At 32.9% G+C, this 23999-nt stretch overlaps 3 protein-coding genes across 3 annotated transcripts in view; 2 read left to right on the forward strand and 1 right to left on the reverse strand.

Annotated features, from left to right (window-relative positions):
• Positions 1 to 23999, reverse strand: part of LOC132750012 (trichohyalin-like) — a 157478-nt gene that overhangs the window by 50471 nt on the left and 83008 nt on the right. The window contains exons 16-23 of the mRNA XM_060739962.1: positions 21977 to 22089; positions 13179 to 13350; positions 7975 to 8139; positions 6739 to 6864; positions 5808 to 5822; positions 2046 to 2224; positions 1156 to 1261; positions 468 to 626 (exon numbers count right to left, since the gene is read on the reverse strand). Coding sequence (XP_060595945.1) covers positions 468 to 626; positions 1156 to 1261; positions 2046 to 2224; positions 5808 to 5822; positions 6739 to 6864; positions 7975 to 8139; positions 13179 to 13350; positions 21977 to 22089 — 1035 coding nt within the window. The remainder of the gene's footprint in view (positions 1 to 467; positions 627 to 1155; positions 1262 to 2045; positions 2225 to 5807; positions 5823 to 6738; positions 6865 to 7974; positions 8140 to 13178; positions 13351 to 21976; positions 22090 to 23999) is intronic.
• Positions 8995 to 12409, forward strand: LOC132750009 (E3 ubiquitin-protein ligase TRIM33-like). Its single transcript, XM_060739958.1, has 2 exons — positions 8995 to 9141; positions 9496 to 12409. Exon 2 carries the CDS (start codon positions 9503 to 9505, stop codon positions 10553 to 10555), a length of 1053 nt encoding a protein of 350 aa, XP_060595941.1. The 5' UTR covers positions 8995 to 9141; positions 9496 to 9502; the 3' UTR covers positions 10556 to 12409.
• Positions 16953 to 20311, forward strand: LOC132750010 (uncharacterized). Its single transcript, XM_060739959.1, has 2 exons — positions 16953 to 18490; positions 20172 to 20311. The coding sequence occupies exon 1, from the start codon at positions 17233 to 17235 to the stop codon at positions 17977 to 17979; it is 747 nt and encodes a 248-aa protein (XP_060595942.1). The 5' UTR covers positions 16953 to 17232; the 3' UTR covers positions 17980 to 18490; positions 20172 to 20311.

Raw genomic sequence — 23999 nt, forward strand, 5'->3', positions numbered from 1 at the left:
AAAGCTGAGATAGTTATAAAACTAAAAAAACCAAATAAAAATACAATATCTTCTGCTGCTGATATTTGCCTAAGATACATGTACCTTGATGTAAAGTGACCCACAGTATGGCAATAAGACAAAACGGAATTATGGACTTCAACTTTAACCAAAGATATTAAAAAAACCCAAAATATTTAGACTTAATTTAAACTGTAGCACATTTCAATTCTAGCCAAACAGTGTGGCCGAGTGGTTAACATGTCGGACTAGTAATCTAAGGATTGTTGACCACATGGGTTCAAACCCTGTCAGGGCTAGCCGTTGTTTCCTTCAGCAAGAAACTTTACATTTATTCCATTCCAGGAACGGATTTGAGAGTGTTTCAATAAGCTAATATAGCTTCCAACACAATCAAACTAAAATAAATTTGTATAAACTCAACTAATTCTAGCCAAACATGATGTAGCCAAACTATGTCTTCATACCTTAATGATTGTCTCAAGCTCTGTGATTTGTGCCGCATACCTTTCCTCTGTACGTGCCGCGATGTCCCGTCTCTCCTGATCTAACTCTTCACGCATCATATCAACTGTCTTCTGCTTCTCAAGGAATAACGACTCTCTCATCTGAACCATGGCTGTGTCCTGAAATACAACCGGATATTTAATGTAAAACTTCAATCATTTTTCCAGCCCGCTTCCTGGAACTAACCACTACTCAGCTGTCAAACAAGGAAAGTTAGTGAAAATAAGTAGGGCTCTAACTGGCAACCCCTGTATTTAGCAGCTGATGCCTAAACCACAAACCGCTGTTTCTCTTTTGTGAACACTGGAAAGCTCAGGCAAATAATAGTTTAATGTTTACATTGGTGAAGAAAACACAAGTAACACATTGCTGTTAATTGCCTCTTCAAGCTTTCCTTTCATTTTTTTTAAATTTAAACTTTTTAAAATTAATCATTATACTCATTTCCTCAGTATCAAGAATGTTTAGTGATGATTTTTATATTTGTGACAACCCCTTTATCAGGAATTTACCAACATTCTTCATTCCATTTCGGTTCTTTAGTATATTTTTTCGTCATGATAAAAACAAAATTTAATATTCTACCAATGATCAACACCCTAACATAGCTTTAAATATAATCTCCAAGGAAATTGCCGTATAACTTACAGTATCTTTTCTAAGAGTCTGAAGGGTCTTTTTGTGTTCGTCGAGGATCGAGTTACGACTGGTTTTCTCGTTGTCATACTTCTCTTGCAGCGTCAAAATCTGATCCCTACAACATACAAATCATATGTCATTACAAATTATGGCATTACAATTTCTACATTTAATTTTACAAAGCAAAAGTATATAATTATATCAATATGTCTGCTTTATTAAAAATTAAGCAACAAGTATAATAATCAATATGTTCTAGTGTTTTTTCCAATGTTTTATTTCAGACATATCAGGCATCAACATAGAGGCATTTAGTCTGGATTGCTGAGGTATCAAATTTTAAGGAACTCTACTGAGGTCCAAATACCTAAAAACATCATATTTAATTTTATACATTGATCTGCTGGGGCACATAAAACAGAAAAAATTCCAAAAGATAATAAGTTATACAGTTACGCAGAAATATATTGAAAATCATATGTTTGTGTCTGTTAGCCCAATTTGAGTGAAAAGCATTGCAACACTTTTATATTTTTGGACATTTTTCACAAATAAAATTATTGTTCTGGAAAAAAAGAGTGAGGGAATGATCTGAAAGTTTGCACACGTTTTCTGTCTGATTTACCTACATCAAAAAGAATATTAATCTTGAAAAAAAAAATCCAGTCCTGTCATGTCAAAAAAACATCAGTGGAGTCCCTTTTATTTGACATTGTTGACAAATGGAAATATTTACTTTTTAATGCTTTCAAGCAGGGATGCTTATGCAAGTCTGCAAATCAATGCAATTATAGCAGTTTTAGGCCACATGCAAGATTAGCACTTCATGAGCATTTTTTTATATTTGGCTACAAAAATTTGTTCACTATGTATGAATACATTTTGTGAATGTTACAAACCTGAGCTGTAAATGTAGTTCCTCTTTTGCCCTTACTTCATCTTGTAACCCAGCGACCTTATTTGTCATTCTGATAAGATCTTGTCTCATTGTTTCCATCTCGTCTAAGTTACGTTTACGTAACTCACTTTTCTCCGTCTTGTACTTTTCACGTTCCTCTTCATAATGACGAGTTTTCTCCTGAAAAAAAAAATGCAAATTTTTATTTTTCTAAAATGTTTTAATATCTTTAAAAAAAAACAAAAAACATTTTTACAATGGACTTAAGGTTGGTTCCATTAGTTGACTGGGTCCAATGTACCAATTTCAATCAAGCAGCACTAGTCATGTAGACTATATTAAAATAATGGCATATAAGATCTTCCATACTTTTTGTTATTTTATAAAGGTCAAAGGTCAAGAATTGCATTTCATTATATTTAATACTATCTTTTTGTCACATATGGCAGATAAATTGTAGATTTTAAGAAAGATGCAACTGCTTTTTAGAAAAAAATCACCTTTTCTGAAAGTTTCATAATGTAAAATAATGTAAAACTACCATTGCTATATAAATAACTGGTAAAGAATTGTAGCCATATTATATATATCAATAACAACTAATTTGCTCCATTCTAATCATAACATACACAATGTTTGACATGTCTCTGTAACTTAAAGTGATTTTAATTCACATATACTACTCCGCGCGGGTACCGCGTCCTTGCCTATTCCGGTGCAATCAGAAAATGTGTTTCTTTACACACTGAACGGACCCAATTGAATGATTCCATCATTAAAGTGAAAGTGGAAGTGCTGCTTTTTTAATTCGGATAAAAATTGTTAGAAACATTTTCATTTTAAATAAATTTCTGTCATTGATAGGAAATCCAAAACTACCCGAGTGTGTTGGAAATATTTTTAAATTTTACCCCACATTTACCAGTTAAACTGATAATTTCATGTTCTGACAAGTGAAGGTCGTCTGCTGAAACTGTAGTGAGGTCATATTTTATTGAAAATGTTCTACTGAAGCCAAAAAGGGCCATCAATTTACATACCACGGTACCATAGTGCTCTCCGTTTAAGCTGCCATTCAAAACATGGCTGAATGACCATAGATGTTTCTAATTTAAATCATTGAGTTATTCAATGAATGACGGGTGTATTTTAAAGGCAAGATGCGACAGTTAAACACAGCGTATTAAAATAGTAAATACAAGTTCTATTTATGTGTACAATTTGCTGGAAATAATAACAACAGTGGAACCATAGGGGACCATCCTAACATTTTTATTTGTTTGGGTCGTCAGACCAAACTAATAATGGTAGCGAAATTTCAGACCCTGATGCTATTAATTGCAAATGCCGAAAGTAGTCTGCTTTTTTGAAGCCGTTACTTCCCTTTATATGTACACTAACAACGAAAAATTCAGGGGAGATCACTGCGTAAAGATTGTCAAATGACAGGCGCTTTAATTTTCAAGCAAAATAGTTCCCGATTGGTCGAAGATTTCTTATATTGTTTTATTCTTTATAGATATACATGCTTATAGTAAGCTCCATGATTATTTACATCTGTGTTAAACAACAGGTTTAGCGTCGAAATAATAAGAGTTACAAACCCTAATTTAGAATAATATGGTTTTCTTCAGGTCGTTAACATATAACTTCACCGTGGCCGAGGGGTTTGCACACTCGCTTACGGATCGAGAGGTCTGGAGTTCAAATCCCAGTAAAGGCAACTCATTTTTTTTTTAAATTGTTAAAGTCAAATAAACATTGAATCGAATATCAGTGTTGCATCTTTCTGACATTATGAGACCCAAACAAATTCAGCGCCTTCTGTGCTTTGATTATACAGTGTTGCACCCATTATCAGTATATTACTAAGCTTTTGACGAGTAAAAATGGTTCAATATAGATACTGCAGAACTCGGTAAATGTAGTTTTTTTTTCCCCATCTTACCCAGCCTCAGGGGTACAAACAAACTTTTACAGTTACAGCTTGGTAAAAATATTTTAAAAATAAGAAAAATGCGCTGATCACTTTCTTGTGAACTGGTGAGATAAAGTGTACTGTTGTTGCTCAAATAGTAAAAGCACAAAAACAATCATAAAAGGTCATCACATCTATATATAGCACATGTGAGACTATAAGCTCTGCACCTTACAAGTATTAAACTGTTAAAAATAATTAAAACATATATACTATACAAATACACATATAAGACTACTAAATTTATAAATGAGCAGGTATGAAACAACTAAATTATTAGAGAACAGGCATGAAACTACTAATTTATTTAATTGCAATATATTTCTATTGCACAAGTCATGTAAATAGGCAATGATAAATTCTATATTGTTTCCATCTTACTATATATTTCAAACTTAACCCTGTATTTAAGGAAATATGTATACCTTTGATTAATGAATGACACGCATAAACAGAGTCTTACATCACATAGGGATAAGAAGCTCAAAAACAAGAAAATTTTACAATGCTGACCCAAACTGATTCCCTTGTGCAGGATTCATTAGCCTTTGGAGTTTATCAATTTCTGCCATCTTGTTTTTTTTATATCAAATTTGTTTACACTTTCACAATATTGAGAATAATTTACACTTTCTTTATCTTTATTGCTTTTTCTTTACATTTTGGCAACTTCTTTTTTGTTACTTTTTTCAAAAACCATAACACTTTTTTGATAACATGGCAGCCTACATATTGGTAAATTTCCTCGTATTATAAACATGGTCCTGGAAAATCTAGCAAAAATGTAATCTTGTGGGATAATAAATCGCTTCCTCTACAATTCAAATACTGCTCTGGGGCATTAACATGCTGACACAAAATTGTATTTTACTTACTGTCATATACTCACAATAACAATATATGAGCCGCGTCGTGACAAAACCAACATAATGCGTTTGCGATCCGCGCAGTCTGGTCAGGATCCATGCTGTTCACTTTGGTCAGGATCCATGCTGTTCACTATCAGTTTCTCTACTTGTAATAGGGTTTGTAAGTGAACAGCATGGATCCTGATCAGACTGCGCAAATGCGCATGCTGGTCTGGATCCATGCTGGTCGCAAACGCACTATGTTGGTTTTGTCGAGACGCGGCTCATTTTAATTAGTCTTATCAAACTTCCTGACATGAAAGGATCTAAAGCCTCTAATGGAATTCAATTACACAGCGGTGAGGGCAAGTGGTTTGCAGTCAATGACCTTAACAGCTCAACCACTGTACATATGAGCCGCGTCACGACAAAACCAGCATAGTGGGTTTCTGACCAGCATGGATCCAAACCAGCCTGGGCATCCGCGCAGTCTGATCAGGATCCATGCTGTTTGCTATCAGTTTCTCCACTTGTAATAGAGTTGGTAAGTGAACAGCATGGATCCTGATCAGACTGCGCGGATAAGCAGGCTGGTCTGGATCCATGCTGGTCGCAAACCCATTATGTTGGTTTTGTCATTGCACGGCTCATATATTCATTTAAGATAATGAAATCCCTTTATAGAAATACATGATTGTGTTCTAAATTTTAAGCAGGGTTACTTTTTGTAGTCCACTTTTACAAATTTAGACAATTAGGATAAAGTAAATATAGCATTATTACATGATATTTACCATAAATAGCATAAACATTTTTAGTGCCTTTTTGCAGAATTACTAACATAGATTTTATGACTTGTTATCAACAATTAGCATTAGATTAGCGACTTTTTAACTACATGTCAACTAAACAGTGATCCACTGGTTTGATTACTTACCTCAGAATTAATTGCCTGTTAAAGTGAATACATGTATATAAGATAAAAACTAGACAGTGATGTGGTACTATCAACAGATAGTTCTGACCAATATATAATTACCTCCCTTGGCAAAAAGGTGACCATTTGGTACTCAATGTTCTATATACTTTGTAATATAATTGACAAATATGATTTTTTTATGTTTACAGCTGATTTAGGTGAATTTTTCAATTCTTTTATACAAATCAAAAAATATATTTTCATAGCTCACTTATATGTGAAAGATTTGTATCAGTTTTCATGAAGATTATAGAATTGTGAGAGATTTTTATCTGATGTTCATCATATGATATACTTGTAACCCTCAAAATGGTCCTAGGGAGGTAAGACATGATATAACCAAGTGAAAAGCATTTTTTATGATTGAATAGGTAAATCTTTTCAATGATATTATTAAAATTGAATAAGAACAATAATTTTCACACACATTAATTTTGCTTTTCTTTGAATGTTTTATAATATATTAATTCGTATATATTTCTGTTTAAAGTTCCCCAGCTCATTCTTGAAAGAAATTCAAATGTTTTTTTTTTAGGATTATAAACCTCAGTGGAGTCCCTTTAACATTAAATCTAGATGAATGCTGATTATTATAAAACTTTGATCTATCTTGTTGAATTTCTGGCTTATTTAACTTCACACATGAAAATGATAAACACTGTATTTATCACAATATTCCACCTGCATGACTAATGCAGTAATGGCTGAATTTGTATATTTTTGGTAAAAATTGTAGACTTTAAGTGCTGTTTGCATTGTGTCAATTACTGTCTTTGCTCACCTTACAATGTTTTACTTTTTAATACATTTACAAAAAGAATTCATGAAATTTAGCATAAAACTAGAGGTGTGAGGCTTTTAATATTCATGTGTATGATAATGCTTTTACCTGAATTAGTTCATTTTTTTCTTTCTCCATTTTCCTGTATGCAGCTTCAAGTTTCTGCAGTTTTTTATTGGCTTCATCCCTCTCAGTCTGTGTTTGCTCATATGTACTTGTAACATTCTCAATCTCCTGAAAATAATCATAACTTTTTTTATGTTTATTGTAGTTTATTTTAGCAATGAAATATGGACGGCACAGTTACATAACTTGGCAATAGAGTGTACCTTGTATTGATAAGTAAGTGTAGAAATTATGAAGCCTTTAGTACAGATACAACTTAAGGTTATGTCCAACTTGCTGATCATATTCATTTTGAAAGTGCTGAAAAGGGCAATATCTTGGAATAAATTGAAGCCTTAGTTATGTAACTTGACCAGATCATGTACTTTGTGTTTATTAGTAAGTGTGTAAATTATGAAGTCATTGGTATAGGTAGAACTTAAGAAAAATCTAACTTGGCATTTAAGGAAAAATCTAACTTGGCATTTTAGGTTAACCTTGTATGGACAGATGGAAGGACAGTTCAATAACTATAATGCCTGGAGGCATAAAAACAAAAAAGTAAAAGCAGGAACTTACACAGGTTCTGGACAATCAATTTTAAGTATATTTACAAGAAATTACGTTTTAAAGTACAGAAACTAAATATTACTTTATGAGGCACAAGAACTTACTTTAAGTACAGGTCATGCTCTTTTTCAACATCCAGGAATTTTTTTAAAGTAATAAGACCTACTTCTTCAGTACAATAACTTACTTCTTTAGGTACAGCTCTAGATATTTATTCCATGAAGTACAGGAACTTGTTTCTTTGAGTGCAGGAACATACTTCTTTAAAGTAAGAATTTACTTCTTAAGGGTACAAGAATTTACTTCTCTAAAGTACAGAAACTTATTTCTTGACTTCTTTATCACATGTATAGGAACATGAACTTACTTTTTTTTAACCATTACCCTGCTGAAGGCAAAAGTTTTTAGTCCATGCAGTCTGACCTGAGGCTCTATACTGTTGGCTGGCCAAATTCAAATTCTCAACTTGATATCCCCAATAATTTATTATGGACTGTTCCAAAATGGAAATTGGAAAAGTCCATTTAAGAAATTCAGCAGGTTAAGGGTAAAAATACAGGAATTATTAATTCTTATAGGAACTTACTTCTTTACAGTCATAAGAGCATAAAGTTATTTCTTTAATCAAGAACAGTGAGGAACTACCTTCTTTAACTTGAGGGTACTTACTTCTTTAAGTTCATCAATTTTAGTTCTAGCTTTCCTCTGTTCAGTAAACAATTCTTGTTTGGTAGTATCAAGCTGTTGTATCAACTCATCTCTCTCAGCATGTATGGCATCTAGATTCCTTAATCTACTCTTCATCTTCTCATTCTCTCCTATTATTTGTACAGCCTGTAAAAATAAAATTATACAATGTATTATAGTAAACATTTTACCATTATTTGTACAGCCTGTAAAAATTGTTGTGCACAACTAGAGATGGTACTGATCACTTCCTGTAAAGTTTGGTTGAAATCCCACCAGTAGTTTGATAAGATTTTTCTATTTTTAGCTCTGGCGGCCATTTTGTGCAGCAAAGCAGACCGTGCTGGTGATGTGCACAACTAAGCATGATCTGATCACTTCCTGTAAAATTTGGTTGAAATCCAACCAGTAGTTTGACCTGTAAAGGCCGGACAAACTTAATGTGGACAGACAGACAGACAGACAGACAGACAGACGGTGAAGGCAAAAACAATATGTCTCCCAAAAATTTTGGGAGACATAATAATAAGATTATGACAGTACATTCTGTGACAATTTGATTCACGACAATTATGCTCTATGATGACCTGGATGTGGGAAAACTCATTAAACAAACAAAAATAAATCAAGAAAAATTTCGTACTTTAAATATTGTATAAAATTTGTCACACTTACATTACACATGTACTAGACAAAACATGATTATGATTTTATAGTGAAGACATAAAAAATTATTTCATTTCAAGATCTATCCTTGTGATTGTGAAGGACATATATTTTTCGTATCAAATGATTAAACTTCACATTGTCAACAAGCAATTTAATTCCATTCATGCCAATTAATTTAACTATTCAATACAAACTGAAACATATAAACTAGACTATAGTTTAAATTATCTATAATATATATTATATATAGATGTACGGACTGACATCAAGCATTTACAAAATGTAAAATATTGAATTGTCTTTTGTGTGTATAATTATATCATGTTACATGATACTTCGAATATTGAACAGATTTTGGCTTGTGAATCAGTGCTTGATTTTGTAAAGTTTTCCTATCAGGGGATAGACTGGAATTCACTTGTCAGACGAGAAACATTAAAAATACTAAACTTTGTGTATTTGCAAGCAGGATAAATCATTGTGAGTTTATAATATTATTTTGAAGTTTTTGAAGTTAATAAAACTCAATTTTACATCATCTTATTTATGAACATTATAACATTGACCTACAATAACCTTGACAATAATTTTCTTATACCCCACCCACATCTTTCAATGGATCAAGTAGAGATTAGAATCAAAGATTTTGCAATTATTAATGTGAAGGCATTTAAGGTGATGAAATAATCTGGAATCATACAAATTACTTGGAGCTAGGGGGTAACATATTTTATTGGGCAGTAGCAACCAAGGTTAAAGAATCTAAATCAAATTTCTTCTTTGAAGAAATTTGTTGCTGGTCATAAATAACTGTATGCTATTTGTGTATTCTAGGTGAATAATGGCTGTTCCTGGTAAAAAGGCATCTAAAAAATTCTCATCTACACTATCTCAAGGTGGTGCTGAAGATTTTGACATTTATTGTGAAATATGTGACAGAGCTGATATCAGGCTTCCTGCCTTTGGTTACTGTGTAGATTGTGAGGAACACTTATGTCAATCTTGCTTCAAAACTCACAGACTACCAAAACCACTACGCCATCACCAACTTTTAGATAGAGATCATATGCCACAACAACAAAAACTCCATGGATCATCAAAATCTACTTCCAATCCACAGACTGGTAATCTTACAAAGCCTTGTACTAAACACACCAAAGAAGTGATTAAATTCTACTGTCATGACCATCATGCTCTTATATGTAATGTATGTGTGACCCTTGAACACACACCAACATCCTGTCATGTTGACTACATACCAGACATATCAGGGCAGATTTTAGACAGCACTGAGTTCAAGAAAACTCTGAAAGATATTGATAAATTGACAAACAAATGCTATCAGATGACAAGTGACCTGAAACAAAGAGTTGGTATATCAACAACTTCTCTGAAAGATGCTATAGCAGAAATTGAAAATTTTAGAAAAGAGATAAACAAGAGATTAGATGAACTAGAAAAGGAGGTTAAAGATACTGCTACAACAATCCAACAAGACAACAACAAAAAGTTGAAAACAACAGAAACAACATGTGATGACATCAACAAATCACTTCAAGCATCAGCTGATACTCTGAAACATCTCAATTCAAACAAGAAAACTGACCAACTGTTTACTGAACTTAAGAGAGCTCAGCAACTGATTCAAGATAATAACAATATAATATCACAACTACCAACAATCAATGACATTGATGAGTACATCTTTGAACCAAATCAAGCTATCAAGAAATTCTTTCAAGATGAGAAATCATTAGGAACATTGAGCAGTAAGAATAAGAAACAGCCAGCTGAACAAAAGAATCAAGGTGCAGTAGCAATGAAATTGTCTACCCCTAGAAAAATCAATGCTAAATCATCCTCAGATGAAAGAATTGTTGGATTACTGGTATAGCTGTTTCACCTCAAAATCAAATATTTGCAGCAGATTTTGAAAATCAGTCTATTAAAATGATAAACATCAATAGTGGAACAATAAAACAATTAAAGCTTGACTCAAAACCCTGGAATATCACCATTGTCTCCAGTGATTTACTTGCTGTTACATTACCGAGTAGAGAAACAATACAGTTCATTTCATTCTCCCCAGACTCACTCTCACTGAAGAACAAAATGAAGGTAGATGGATATTGTCAAGGTATCAGTCATCATCAGGGAAAACTTGCAGTCACATTTAAAGATCCTGCTAAACTACAAATCATTGATTTGAAAGGTAATACTGCAATTACAGTTGATAAAGATTCCAAAGGTTACAATATATTCAGTTCTCCTGAGTTTGTCACAACAAACAGTCATTCAATCTATGTATCTGACTGTCGCAACAATGTAGTTCTACGATTCAACTGGCAGGGAGAGATGATAGGATCAGTAGGAATTAAAGGACCAAGGGGTATAACACTGTTACATGATGGGTCTTTCTTAGTGAATGGTTGCTCAAGTGATTGTATATACAGAGTAAGTGGTGACTTTAAAGACAGTAAAGCTATACTGGAGGATGTAGATTTTACTCAAGCTGTATGTTGGTGTGCTGACACTAGTACACTTTGTGTTAGTAGATTTATGGAGGACAATGATGACAATTATATCAAATTTTATAAAATGATGTAAAGGACATGACAAGATATGGTACAACACTAACAATGGGATAAACACATCAGACCATCATCATTCATTCAAAATTTAATTTCTGAAATTATTGTTACATTATATCACATAATTATAACTTAGTTTTGTTGATCTATGGATCCAGTGTCAGATAAACATTTTTTTAACAATTTAACAATTAATGTATCTATTGTGTAAATGTGAAAAATTATAGTAGAATACAAACAGATGTTTGCAAAATTGTGCTCAAAAATACAACATACTAATAATATGAACATAACAAATCTGCAACTTTTGAAAATTTTCATCATTAACATGAATCATTTGCTTCATTGATTAATTTGTAAAGTTTACATGATATAAAAGATAATTTTATTTTCCATTGATGTATTGATACAAGTTTTTTTGTACACAAATAAACTGAGTAAGATGTAATGCAACCAACAAAATATTTGACCCCAGTTTTTATGTTTAATAAAAAATAAAAAAAAATAAAAATAGTAGAATTATAAAATAAAAAAAGGAAATGTAAATTAAATACATTTGTAATATTGTTATGTATGAATGAGAGTGTGTATGTTATCTATTTTAATATTTATGTCTAATTTCATATTTAATGTAATATTTTCAAGATATGATCATATTGTTGATTACATGTACCGGTATCTATTTCTTAAGATGTAAAAAGACATAAGGCATATTTTAAGTTAAGTTTATCTTAACTTATATCAAACTTAATAAATAGTAATGAATACCTATAATTACAAATTATTATACGGACAACAACCACTTTAAAATGTCCTGTATTCCTAGTTTTTTATGTTTCTAGAATCTAATTAATTCAATTACAGTAAAACTAATAAAAGTTTCACCCATAACACAAACCCTCTGAGCAACAGACACCCCTCTACAACAGTCAACAAACTGTCTGGCTGTTGTAGAAAGGTTTTACTCTAATAGCACAAGAAGATGTACATGTGATTAAAGAAAAGGATGAAAAATGTTCATATCAATGTAAATTAAATATTACATATCCAGTTTTGTACATTATCATCATGAAAATGTCAATAAGATGATTGTTGTTTTGCATGACATGTTTTTTTTGTTTATAATTCATCATTTCATGTAAATACAAAAAAAAAGATTAAATTTTATGAAAAATATTACTTTCTTAGCTTTTCTCTTTCAATTTAAAGGAAAAAACACTGCAAGTACATAATTAGAATGTGGCAATGACTATCTGTCTCTTGTAAGAAAAGAAAATTTTATGCCAACAATGTTTTTGTAGGGTTAAAGATGTTAAACTTCATATAACATTTTATTAGTCTTTATATTAGTCAATTAATGTAGTCTTACTGTAATGCTTTCCTGCTATTGGTCAATATCGTAATTTGTTTCTTTGTTTGATTGGGTTTTACGTCACACCAACACAGTATAGGTCATATGGCAATGTTCCAGCTTTACTGGTTGAGGAAGACCTCAGGTGCCCTTCCATGCATTATTTCAGGCACAAACGGGCACCTGAGTAGAACCACCAACGTTCCGTAAGTTAGCTGGATAGCTTCCTCACACAAAAAATCCAAAGTCCCAGTCAGGATTTGAACCCACAGCGGTGAAGGGCAAGTGGTTTGAAGTCAACGATCTTAACCACTCCGCCATGGACGCCCTAAATATCGTAATAAAACGGTCAGATTTTATAACATTATTTTTTATCCTGTTATAACTTGAATTCATTACATAGCGATAAAGGATGAGTGATTGTGAATATTCTAATGCCCAAGATTTTGAAAAATAGCATTCCGGAAACAAATGATTTGTTACGATATTGGCTGATGTTAGAATTTTTTGGCGGGAAAGTATTACAGTAAGACTACCTTAAGGTTAACATTGGCTGTGTTATATAAATTACTGACCTCATCTTTGGTGAAACCTATGGCATCAAACTGTTTAAGCTCCTCCATTCTGCTCTTTGTTTGCGTGTCAAGGTTCTGAGCCTCGGCCTGTTTCCTCTGTAGATCATTCGATATACGGGCAAGTTGTTTAGAGGAGTTCTCTTTCTTATATTCAGATAACATCACCTGCGTTCTGTTGAAGAAACAGGGAATATAAATAATATACTGAATTTATTGAAAGAATTGAATACAAGACATGCCCATGGGCAGAAAGTCAAGCTTGCCCGTCTTAATTCAAACCTGAACCTATAAGCTTCAGAAAAAGGAGAAAGATGTATACATAGGTGAGACACAACCTTTTTACACCCAAGGCAAAATCTTGACATTGCATCATCTTAGGTGACCTTGACCTCTGACCTGGTGACTTGGTTCATGTGCATGACAGGATGTCTCATGATGAACATTAAATTTTGTGCCTAAAAACCTCAATACATGTTATTTGAAAATTGCCACAAAGAAGTTATGGCATGGACAAGTTTGGATACACGCATGCACACACAAACACAGAACAGCCATCTAGCCTAGCCAAAGCGGGTTCGACAAAAATATTCTGACTACATAGCACAATACTTCAAAGCAAAAGCAAGAAACAGTGCAGACAACCAATATTTGACCATTGACCTCTTGTGACCTGGAGATTAATTTTGCGCAAGACAACTCAACTCTTTACGGAGAATATTTGTGCTATGCTATATTAAAATCCATCTATGTACATGTATATAGAAGTTATACTCGCAAATGACAAACAAATTGTAATATTTTTATTTGACCTTTGACCTCATGTAATCTTGACCTTCTTTTTGTGCAAAACAACTCAACTCAACATGAAGATTATTTGTGCTAAGTTATATTAAAATCCATCCATGTATGTAGTTGTACTCGCAAATGAATGTTTTATTTAGTTATTTAACCTTTAACCCTAAGTGTGACCTTGACCTCAACACAGACACCTGAATTTTTTGCACGGCACTCTGCCTCGCTATGGAGAACATTTGATCCTAGTTACAGTTGACTCTCGATAACTCGAAATCCAAGGGACTGGGCATTTTACTTCGAGAGAAACGGAATTCGAGTAACGTGGATCTGCCGCCATTACATTGACATTCGTACATGTATATACATGTACCTGATTGAATGTGCAAAGAAGTATGTTTGTTATTGTTGATAGCGGCAATGCTGCAATATTTAACCGTTGAAATGACTGTAAATCACTTACAAATGCAAATTATAAATTAACAAAAATATATTATTCAAAATTTAATACATGGATATTAATAGTGAAATATAAACACAAGCATTCGTAGCAATGACATAAATGCAAGTTTGTCAGTATTCATCAGTAACGCACATGCTTTTAATACGCACTCATGATAATTAATTACAATAAAAGCACAATAACACATTCATTTCAACAACAATTTATCTAATGTTTGAAGTAAATTGATCATCGGACTAAAACTAAAGTAGCAACTATCGTGAACCGGAAGTACATATTAATGTATGCAATATGACGGAACATTAATTATACAAATGTCATTTACGTTGAAAACACACATCAATACCTAGGCAGGCACAATTAAATCAATTAAATCTTGAATTACTTATCTAACTGTTAAAACTAATTAAGTCCTAAATCCGATTAAAGCCACTTTCACGACGTGCTAATAATACATGATGACCGGCAATTAAAATTACTATGAAACGTGTGAATCACGAGTGACAACATCTCAACTTGATGTCGCCGACCTTTGATCAGTCGGCTGCTTTCAAACTTCGACTAATTAATATGAAAATATGTTGGACTTTAATTGACGGGACCAAATTTTCTTTTCGACTAAACAGGAGTCTCGGTAAGTCAAAATTTGACCTAAGCGGAGTTAAAATACAAAGATAAAGAAGGAAATTTGACGGGACTTTAGAAATTCTTCGACTTACGCGGAATTTTGAGTAAAGCGATTTTGACTTATCGAGAGTCAACTGTATATTAAAATCGCTCCATTCAAGTGGAAGTTACAGAGTTGACCCCTAAGTGTGACCTTTGAGCTGCCGACCTGGGTTTTGTGTATGACACATCACCCCTTCATGGTGACATTTGTACCAAATTATTTTGTAATCCTTCAAGGTATGAGCAAGATATAGACTGGACAAATCCAGACGGACGCATGGACACACATACGGATGAACATACACCAAACTATACGCCAAAAGTGGCGACTAAGTGGAGCTCACCACAAGCAGGCTTGACAAACATTATATTTTGTGACCCTCTGGCAATCAAAAAATTGTTTTATTCAATGAGTTCATTAAACTCAATAATGAACCTGCACAAATATAATATTCTATTATCACATACCCAAAATAAAGACTGTTTAAAGTGCAAAAATATCATTTTGAATCATTGACATGCCTATAGTGTAATGCCAATATTTAGCCTGTCCTAACACTATGTTTCTATGAAGCAAATGATGTCATGTCAAAATATATGCACAGCTGTGCAAAACCATTTTTATGGAGTTGCAAAATTGGCACATGTATTTGATAAACATGCTTTATCATTAATACCACATAATATTGCAAATTTATTTTTCTTAGTGAAAAAAACATACAAAAAAATACAGAATCTTAAGTATGAAACAAGACAGTATAGTAACATTTTTTTGCTATATTCTTGTTTTCATTGAAAATCAAATTATAATTTATTGTTCAACATCTACAATGATATACATGTCTGCAAGGTATACAGAATATTCAGCTTCTCAAATCTAAGACTTTCAGTGTTTATGAATACAACAGTCTTCACTTACAGCAAACTAAAAAATAACACATACTTGTTTACATAGAAAATTTTTGCTGGGTCTCATTTGTGATATTAAAGTTGTATATAAGATTCTTACTATCCATATTATTTATAAGAAATCACAAAATCTAATATAGAATACAAAAATGTCAAGGTCCCAACGAGCTCTAGGTATGCGATTTTTATGGTTAACCTGGCCTTAATTTGCTATATCAATAATATTAGATTGGACAGGTTTGATTAGAGCCTAAAACTGTTAAAGGGGCATCATTTTTCAGTGCTTTTTATTAAACAATTAGGAAGCTTTTAAGTTAACAAAGGGGAATAATTCAGCATTTTCCATAGGCTTACTATAAGTATGGGTGATAATTATGACTGTAACGACATGAGTCAAGTTAAAAATGAATACCTTTAGTGGTTTTGGAGAAGAATTAGCATGTAAAACCTGAACCAGGAATTCCACAAGGTGTATAATACAATCAAAATATCATCCTACAGTTATGGGTCTTGCATTAAAGTGAGCTGCAGTTATTCCCTAATTACAAATGTAGATGTATGTGACTCCTGGACCAAATGTCAATGCCTAGTCTGAGGTCAGAAGCCTAATTTTATCATCTAGCACAAAATGTTTACTCTCAAAATCAGTAAATTCAGAAGTAATACAAATTTATATACTTTTTATGTAGAAGAAACTTTTTGCTCAAAGTTTAACTACCACTTGCCCCTTACCTCTTTGGGTTTAAATCCTGACTGGGACTTTGAATTTTTTTTTATGTGAGGAAGCTATCCAGCTAGCTTACAGAACATTGTGGGTTCTACTCAGAGTGCCCATTTGTGTCTGAAATAACGCACAGAAGGGTGCCTGAGGTCTAATCCTCCGTCAGCAAAGCTGGAGTGTCACCATATACTGTGTCGGTGTGATGTAAAACCTAATTTTATTGAACTACCACGTGACCAGATTTTCCATGAGAGAACGGAAACGTGAAGGTCAAGGTCATTACGGAAAAATTACTAGGAAAGGGTCGTTCTTTAGATACTAATACTGTGAAAAAATCGATAAATAAACGCGGAAAGTTGTTAATTTGGGAATAAAATAATTAATATCAGGAGTGAAATTTTAATTTGACACTTTTTTGTTGCAAAAAGACACTGATCAATTAATAAAAGTAACGGATTCAATTGGATTTTGTAATTTACAAATTCGACTAAAAATTGTGCATGGCCGAAATGGCCGAAATGAACAAATTGTCGGCTCAATTAAGAACTATTAAACGGGCGCAAGAATTAGCGCGAGTCAAAGCTGGGAAAGCCAGTGAGACACCGGGAAATCCGGATGAAATCTCAGAAAATATGAATTGCGAAACGCAATTAAATAATGAACAATGCGTTTCACCCGAAAGGGTAAACAATGGGGGGAATCCCCAGTCGCTAGAACGAGATGCTGGAGAAATTCCAGAACGAGGCTCGGAGCACATGGCGGCATGCGCAGACAGCAGTGGATTGTGGGGAAGGATTTCCTCAATGGAAGAATCTTTCCGGAAACGGGAAGAAGCGCAGACGGAAATCTTAGCAAATATAGTGCTGAACGTTGCAAAAATGCAACAAAATATGCAAAAAGAAAGAAATGGCCAACAGTCGATTATGACTGCAACGGAAAGCAACACCCCTGCTACAATAAATCACGATGGATTAGACGAATTGTTAAGTGAAACCGAAAGTACGGTAACGAGTGGTGACAACGTTGACAATGAATTTTTGGCAGACTTAATGAATGACTATGAAACTAAAACGCAGTTTGGGCCTAACGTAAATGAGACATTAGGGAAACTTGTTTGCAACGCTATCGACAGTGCGTTGCCAGAAGAAGAAGACAAAAAATTAAGAGAAAAATACCTAATCCCGGAAAACTGTCAAAACTTGAGAGTTCCCAAAGTTAACTGGGAATTATGGACTGCATTTAAGTAAAACGAGCATCTGACTTGGCATTGCAATCAACACAGAGCTATTTGAGTTTAGCAATTGTACCAGTTATTAAATCTCTTGAACTGCTAATGGAAAAAGGGGACATTAAGAAAGTAAAAGAGTTGACCAAAGATACGTTCAGATTATTGGCTCAAGGCATTAATGTGGCTAATCGAAAGCGTAGGGCTCTTATAAGACCAGCAATACCAACAAAGTATCGCAAGGTGTGTGAAGGGGAAGAAAAAACCACACAATTTCTCTTTGGTAATGACTTAGACTTAAAGGTGGAAAATTGTGAGAAGGAAGAAAAGCGTGCACAGAAATTAGGTGGCCACCAGAATAGTGTCACAACAAGTAAATCGAAGCCTTTTTTAGGCCAACGATTCCCGAAAGGGAATCAATTTCAACCACCGCAACAGTCGAATCAAGGCAATTACAACCCATCATAGGGGAGAAATGCCCATCGAGGAAAATTCCAGGCCCAAAGAGGGGCATATTACAGGAAGAAATAACTGTAAGTAAAATTTTCGAGTTATGAATACTCCCGAGAATTTTTATGGAGGAAAAATTTCAAAATTTGCAAAAAATTGGACAAAATTGTCTACTGATCCTTGGATATTAAACACGGTTTCTGGTTTTAGAATAGATTTAGATTCTAAGCCAACCCAGTTTTTTGTACCAAAAGCAATTGAATTGAATAACATTGAGAAAAATCTTGTAGATGTTGAAATTCAAAAATTTTTAGATAAGAAAATTATTGAAGAGGTTAGTTCGGACGAATGTGGTCAGTACTATTCTAACATATTCATGAGACCTAAGAAAGATGGTAGTGTGCGAATTATTTTGAACTTAAAAGCTTTCAATGATCATGTTACAAAGTGCCATTTTAAAATGGAAACTCTAAAATCAGCAATAGCTAATATTCAACCCAGGGATTATTTTGCGTCTATTGATTTAAAGGATGCATATTTTAGTGTTCCTATTCATGTTGAACATAGAAAATACCTTAGATTTATTTGGCAGAACAAACATTATCATTTTATTACTTTGCCACAAGGACTAGCGTGTAGCCCTCGGGTATTCACTAAATTGCTAAAACCAGTTTATGCATTTCTTAGAAAGAAAGGGTATTCTAACATACCTTATATTGATGATAGTTTGTTAAAAGCTAAAACATACCATTCCTGTGAACAGAATGTTTTAGAAACTATTAATATTATGGATAACTTGGGCTTTTCAATACACCCTGAAAAATCTGTGTTTAAACCATCTCAAATAATTGTGTTTTTAGGATTCATTTGAATTCAGAAAATATGACAGTAAAAATGACACCAGAACGAATTTCAAATTTAATCGAGTTATGTCAAAAAGTACTTACTCAGCAACATATTACTATTCGTGAATTTTCTAAAGTTATTGGGAAGATGGTGGCTAGTGAACCAGGGGTAGATTATGCTCCATTATTTTATAAAGATTTAGAACATGAAAAAGATGAGAAACTTGGTGTTTTCAAGGGTAAATTTGACCAAATGATAACATTAACAAATGAAAGCAAAGACATTTTATACAAATGGATACAATTTCTACCATTAGCGAAAAAACCTATTATAAGAAATGCCCCTGGTGTCATTTTATTCAGTGATTCAAGCAAAACAGGTTGGGGTGGAGTTAATAAAACAAACAATACAAATACTCGGGGATTATGGGATGAATTTGAAAAAGAGGAACATATTAATATTTTAGAACTTAAAGCAGCAATGTTTACTATACAATCGTTGGCTGCGGATGTTAAGAATGAACATTTGAGGATATATATGGATAATACAGTTGCAATTGCTTATATAAACAAATTTGGGGGGAAATCCTTAAATTTTGCATAAAGTAGCTAAAGAAATTTGGTGGTGGTGCAAACAAAGGAATATCTGGTTAAGTGCCGCTCATATTCCAGGGAAAGATAACTATGAAGCAGATAGATTATCTAGACAAGTTAATGAAGATATAGAATGGCAGTTAAATCCGACATATTTTAAAATGTTAGAACAGAAAGTGGGAACATTTGACATAGATTTATTTGCTTCGCATTTGAATCACCAAATATCAAAATATGTATCTTATCAACCTGATGCTAAAGCATTCGCTGTTGATGCATTTACATTGTCATGGAATGAAAAAATTTATTTGTTTCCTCCTTTCAGTTTGATCAGTCACTGTCTTCAGAAAATAATCCTCGACAGAGTGAATTCAGCGGTATTGATTGCTCCATTATGGCCAACACAGGTGTGGTTCAGTCAATTATTACAACAGATTTGTGCCCAGTCGTACATTCTACCAAAACAACAAACGTTAATTCTGCCAAAAAATCCACACAAGCAACATCCTGTTCAGAAGATGCGACTGGGAGCCTTTGTCTTATCAGGGAACAGCTCCAAAACAGAGGTCTATCAGAAAAAACTATCGAAATTATTTTTACAATCATGGAAAACATCAACAACAAAGCAGTATGGGTCTTATTTCAGAAAATGGCTGCTTTTTTCAAGTTCAAAACAAATTGATTCACTTAACCCATCTACAGTGACAGTTTTAGAATTTTTAACTGAATTATATGAAAGTGGGTTAGGCTATAGTGCTATCAATACAGCGAAATCTGCTATTTCATCTACATGCAAATTGATAAATGATAAAGATATTGGTAATGACATTCTGATTAAAAAGTTTATGAGAGGGTTATTTCTCAATCAGACCAACTTTGCCTAAATATGACAATATTTGGGATGTAAATAAAGTGTTGCAATATATTTCTAGTCTTCCTAACAATAATGAACTGAGTTTATTACAACTGTCTCAAAAATTGTCAACTTTGTTTATGTTGTTAACCGGACAAAGATGTCAAACAATTCATTTAGTAAAATTGTCTGATTTACAGATTTGTAAAGAACAAGTAGTTTGTCACGTATCAGAATTAGTGAAACAGTCTAAACCTGGGTTACATGTGAAACCAATGCAAATTCGTAGATATTTCAATGATCCAAAATTATGTTTAGTGAATACATTGGAAACCTACATTATAATTACATCTAAACTTAGAGGGACTGAACTCAAATTGTTTATTTCAACAGTAAAACCCTTTAAGGCAGTGACTAAAACTACAGTTGCTAGATGGATAAAGCAATTAATGCAACAGTCTGGCATTGATGTGAACAAATTCGGTGTTCATAGTTGTCGTGCAGCATCAACATCAGCTGCTGCAAATAGAGGTGTTCAAATAGACTCTATAATGAAGGCAGCTGGATGGAGTTCAGCAAAAACGTTTGCTCTATACTATAACAAAACTGTTGAACAATCTTTTTCAGATGTAATTTTAGATGGTACAAACATTTAAAATAATGGTGGTTACATTATGATTTGTTTATTGTATGCGTTATAACAAAATGAATTTTACACATTCAAGGGAGTTAATAAACATGTTCTGAATTAGTTTTATGTATAGCATTTGTCTCCCTTATTTTTGAGAAATGTATTGAATGATGTAAATATACTAGAGTAAATATATAGAAAAGATGTTTACAAGTTGTGAATGTTATTCAATTACAATTGTCTGAATACAAATAGGAAACTATATATTTACTGTTTTTGTTTAATAATAGATGATAAACTACTATTGCTTAGCTCTGAAATCTCATGGAAAATCTGGTCACGTGGTAGTTCAATAAAATTGGTAAATTAATCGAGACTTGTTGAAGATTGATTAAGATTTTATTGAACTACCAGTGACTTAGATTTTACATGCCCACCCATCAATATATATGGAATACACATTTTGGTTGCCCAACCCGAAGCAATTTAGTTTATCATTTATACAGTAGCTCTGAAGAATGACCTTTACCTTCACGTTTCCGTTCTCTCATGTAAAATCTAAGTCACTGGTAGTTCAATAAAACCTTAATCAATCTTCAACAAGTCTCGATTAATTTACCAATTAACAAACAAAGTTCAACTATACCTGACATCCTCAAACTGGGCTTGCACCTCCTTTAAATTTTTCCGGGCCTCGACCAGGGCACTCTGTGTCACTTCAAGGGCACTCTGTGTGGCTTTCAACTCAGCTGACCTTTCCTGAAACAATTGTAAATATATAGAGGATATTTAAGTTTTTCTATAAATACAGGATTTATTTTCATGGAGTGGTATGAAAATAAATATTTCAAGAATGGCAGTCGCCATGAGTAAAATATGATAATTGCTATACCACATGATAAAAATAAATCCAGAACTGTATTTATAGAAAAAACTTGAAATTTCTGTTTACTATATACATTTTTCTTTGTTTTGACATTTCAATTTCAAAGACGTTCTCTTAAGTTTTGTGTATTGGCTGAATTGAGAAGAAAGTAGTCTGGCAAGACACCATTGAAAATACAGAAAATGTGTTTCACTGCAGTGACAAATATATTTTTACAGTGAAAATACAGAAAATGAAAGTATGTTTATGATAAAATCAATTTTCTATAATTGACAACTTTATTATTGACATATTCTGAATATTTTGTAATGTGCAGTCATGCATGTGTTTAACCCAGTTCAACAAACAATGCAGTGTTTCATAAAGTTTGTCTGCTTCACACAAAATATTAATCATGAAGTTTCACCATTAAAATTTTAAGCAGACATATAGAACATAAATACAGTAAACTCCGCTTATAACGAACTCATTGGGACATTCAAAAATCTGTTCCTTATATCCGGAGTTCCTTGTTAGCATAAAGCGAATAAATTCCTTATATCAGGAGTTTTTATAGCGAACAGATTTACATATAACGAACTGTTTATTCCATTTTGAAGAGCATTTGATTTAGAAAAATTAGTCATTTATTCTTTTTAGACACAATACCCGAGAGGGTACTTTTGGAATTTGAAAAACCTTTGGTATTTCAGTTTTAATTTTACTTCTTTTTCATTTATCATAAAATATCATATTTTGTTTATTAACTCGGTGCTTTTCGTTTTCTTTCCATGATGAATAAACAAGATTTACCATATTTCCTTCCTTTTATATTGAATATCTTCTATTATATTTTAAGGGTGACTTTTAATTATGAAAGATATAGATTTCTTTTTATTTCAATCAAACGTACTTTGTAGTTTTCAATGGATTAGCAAGCATGCGTGATTATGTTCAAAATCAATTATAAATTATCAAAATTATTTTACTCGAGGAAACCTATTAAAGAAAAGAAATTATACAATAAAAGGAATAACCGTTTTATTTCGGTGACAAGAACTCGTGCTTAAAATTTCCTAAATATAGTGTATTGAAGTACAGACAACAATAAACGATAAACGGTACATTCGGGCGAGTTTTAATCCGTGCCTACAAATAAGGAAGTTGAAAATGTGGGATAAATTTATGGATAGCCGATATTTTGGAGTTCGCTATAAAAGTGTAATTTTCTGTACTTTTAACTGAATTGGGACTAAGAAATGAGTTCCTTATAAGCGATAATTCCTAAATATAACCGTGTTCGCTATAACCGTATATTTTCATATTAAATAAAGAAGGGCAAAATTCAGGCCAAAATAAATTGTTCCTTATAACCGGAAGTTCGCTTTAACCGTGTTCGCTATAAGTGAAGTTTACTGTACATTAATTATACATAGTTTCATAATTGATATACATGTATGTTAGTAAATAAACATCTCCAAAATTTCAATTTATTGTCAAAAATGCGTAAGAAAGAAAAAAACATTAAAATTTCAAGGGATGAGTATATAATCAGTACATTGATTGTTTGCACAAATTAGGCCTTTCATAGCCTTATGGATCATTGTTTAGCATTGTGGAACATTGATGAGCATTGTGGAACAGTCTTAAGCATTGTGGAACATGGTGGAGCATGGTGGAATATTGTTGAACATGATGGAGCATCTTAGAACATGGTGGAATATTGTTGAACATTTTGTGGAACATTGTTGAGCATTTTGGAACATTGTTGGGCATTGTGGAACATGGTGCAACATAGTGGAAT

The sequence above is a fragment of the Ruditapes philippinarum genome, unplaced genomic scaffold, assembly GCF_026571515.1.
Source record: "Ruditapes philippinarum isolate M1 unplaced genomic scaffold, ASM2657151v2 ctg330_1_1_1_1, whole genome shotgun sequence".
NCBI classification, from domain to species: domain Eukaryota; kingdom Metazoa; phylum Mollusca; class Bivalvia; order Venerida; family Veneridae; genus Ruditapes; species Ruditapes philippinarum.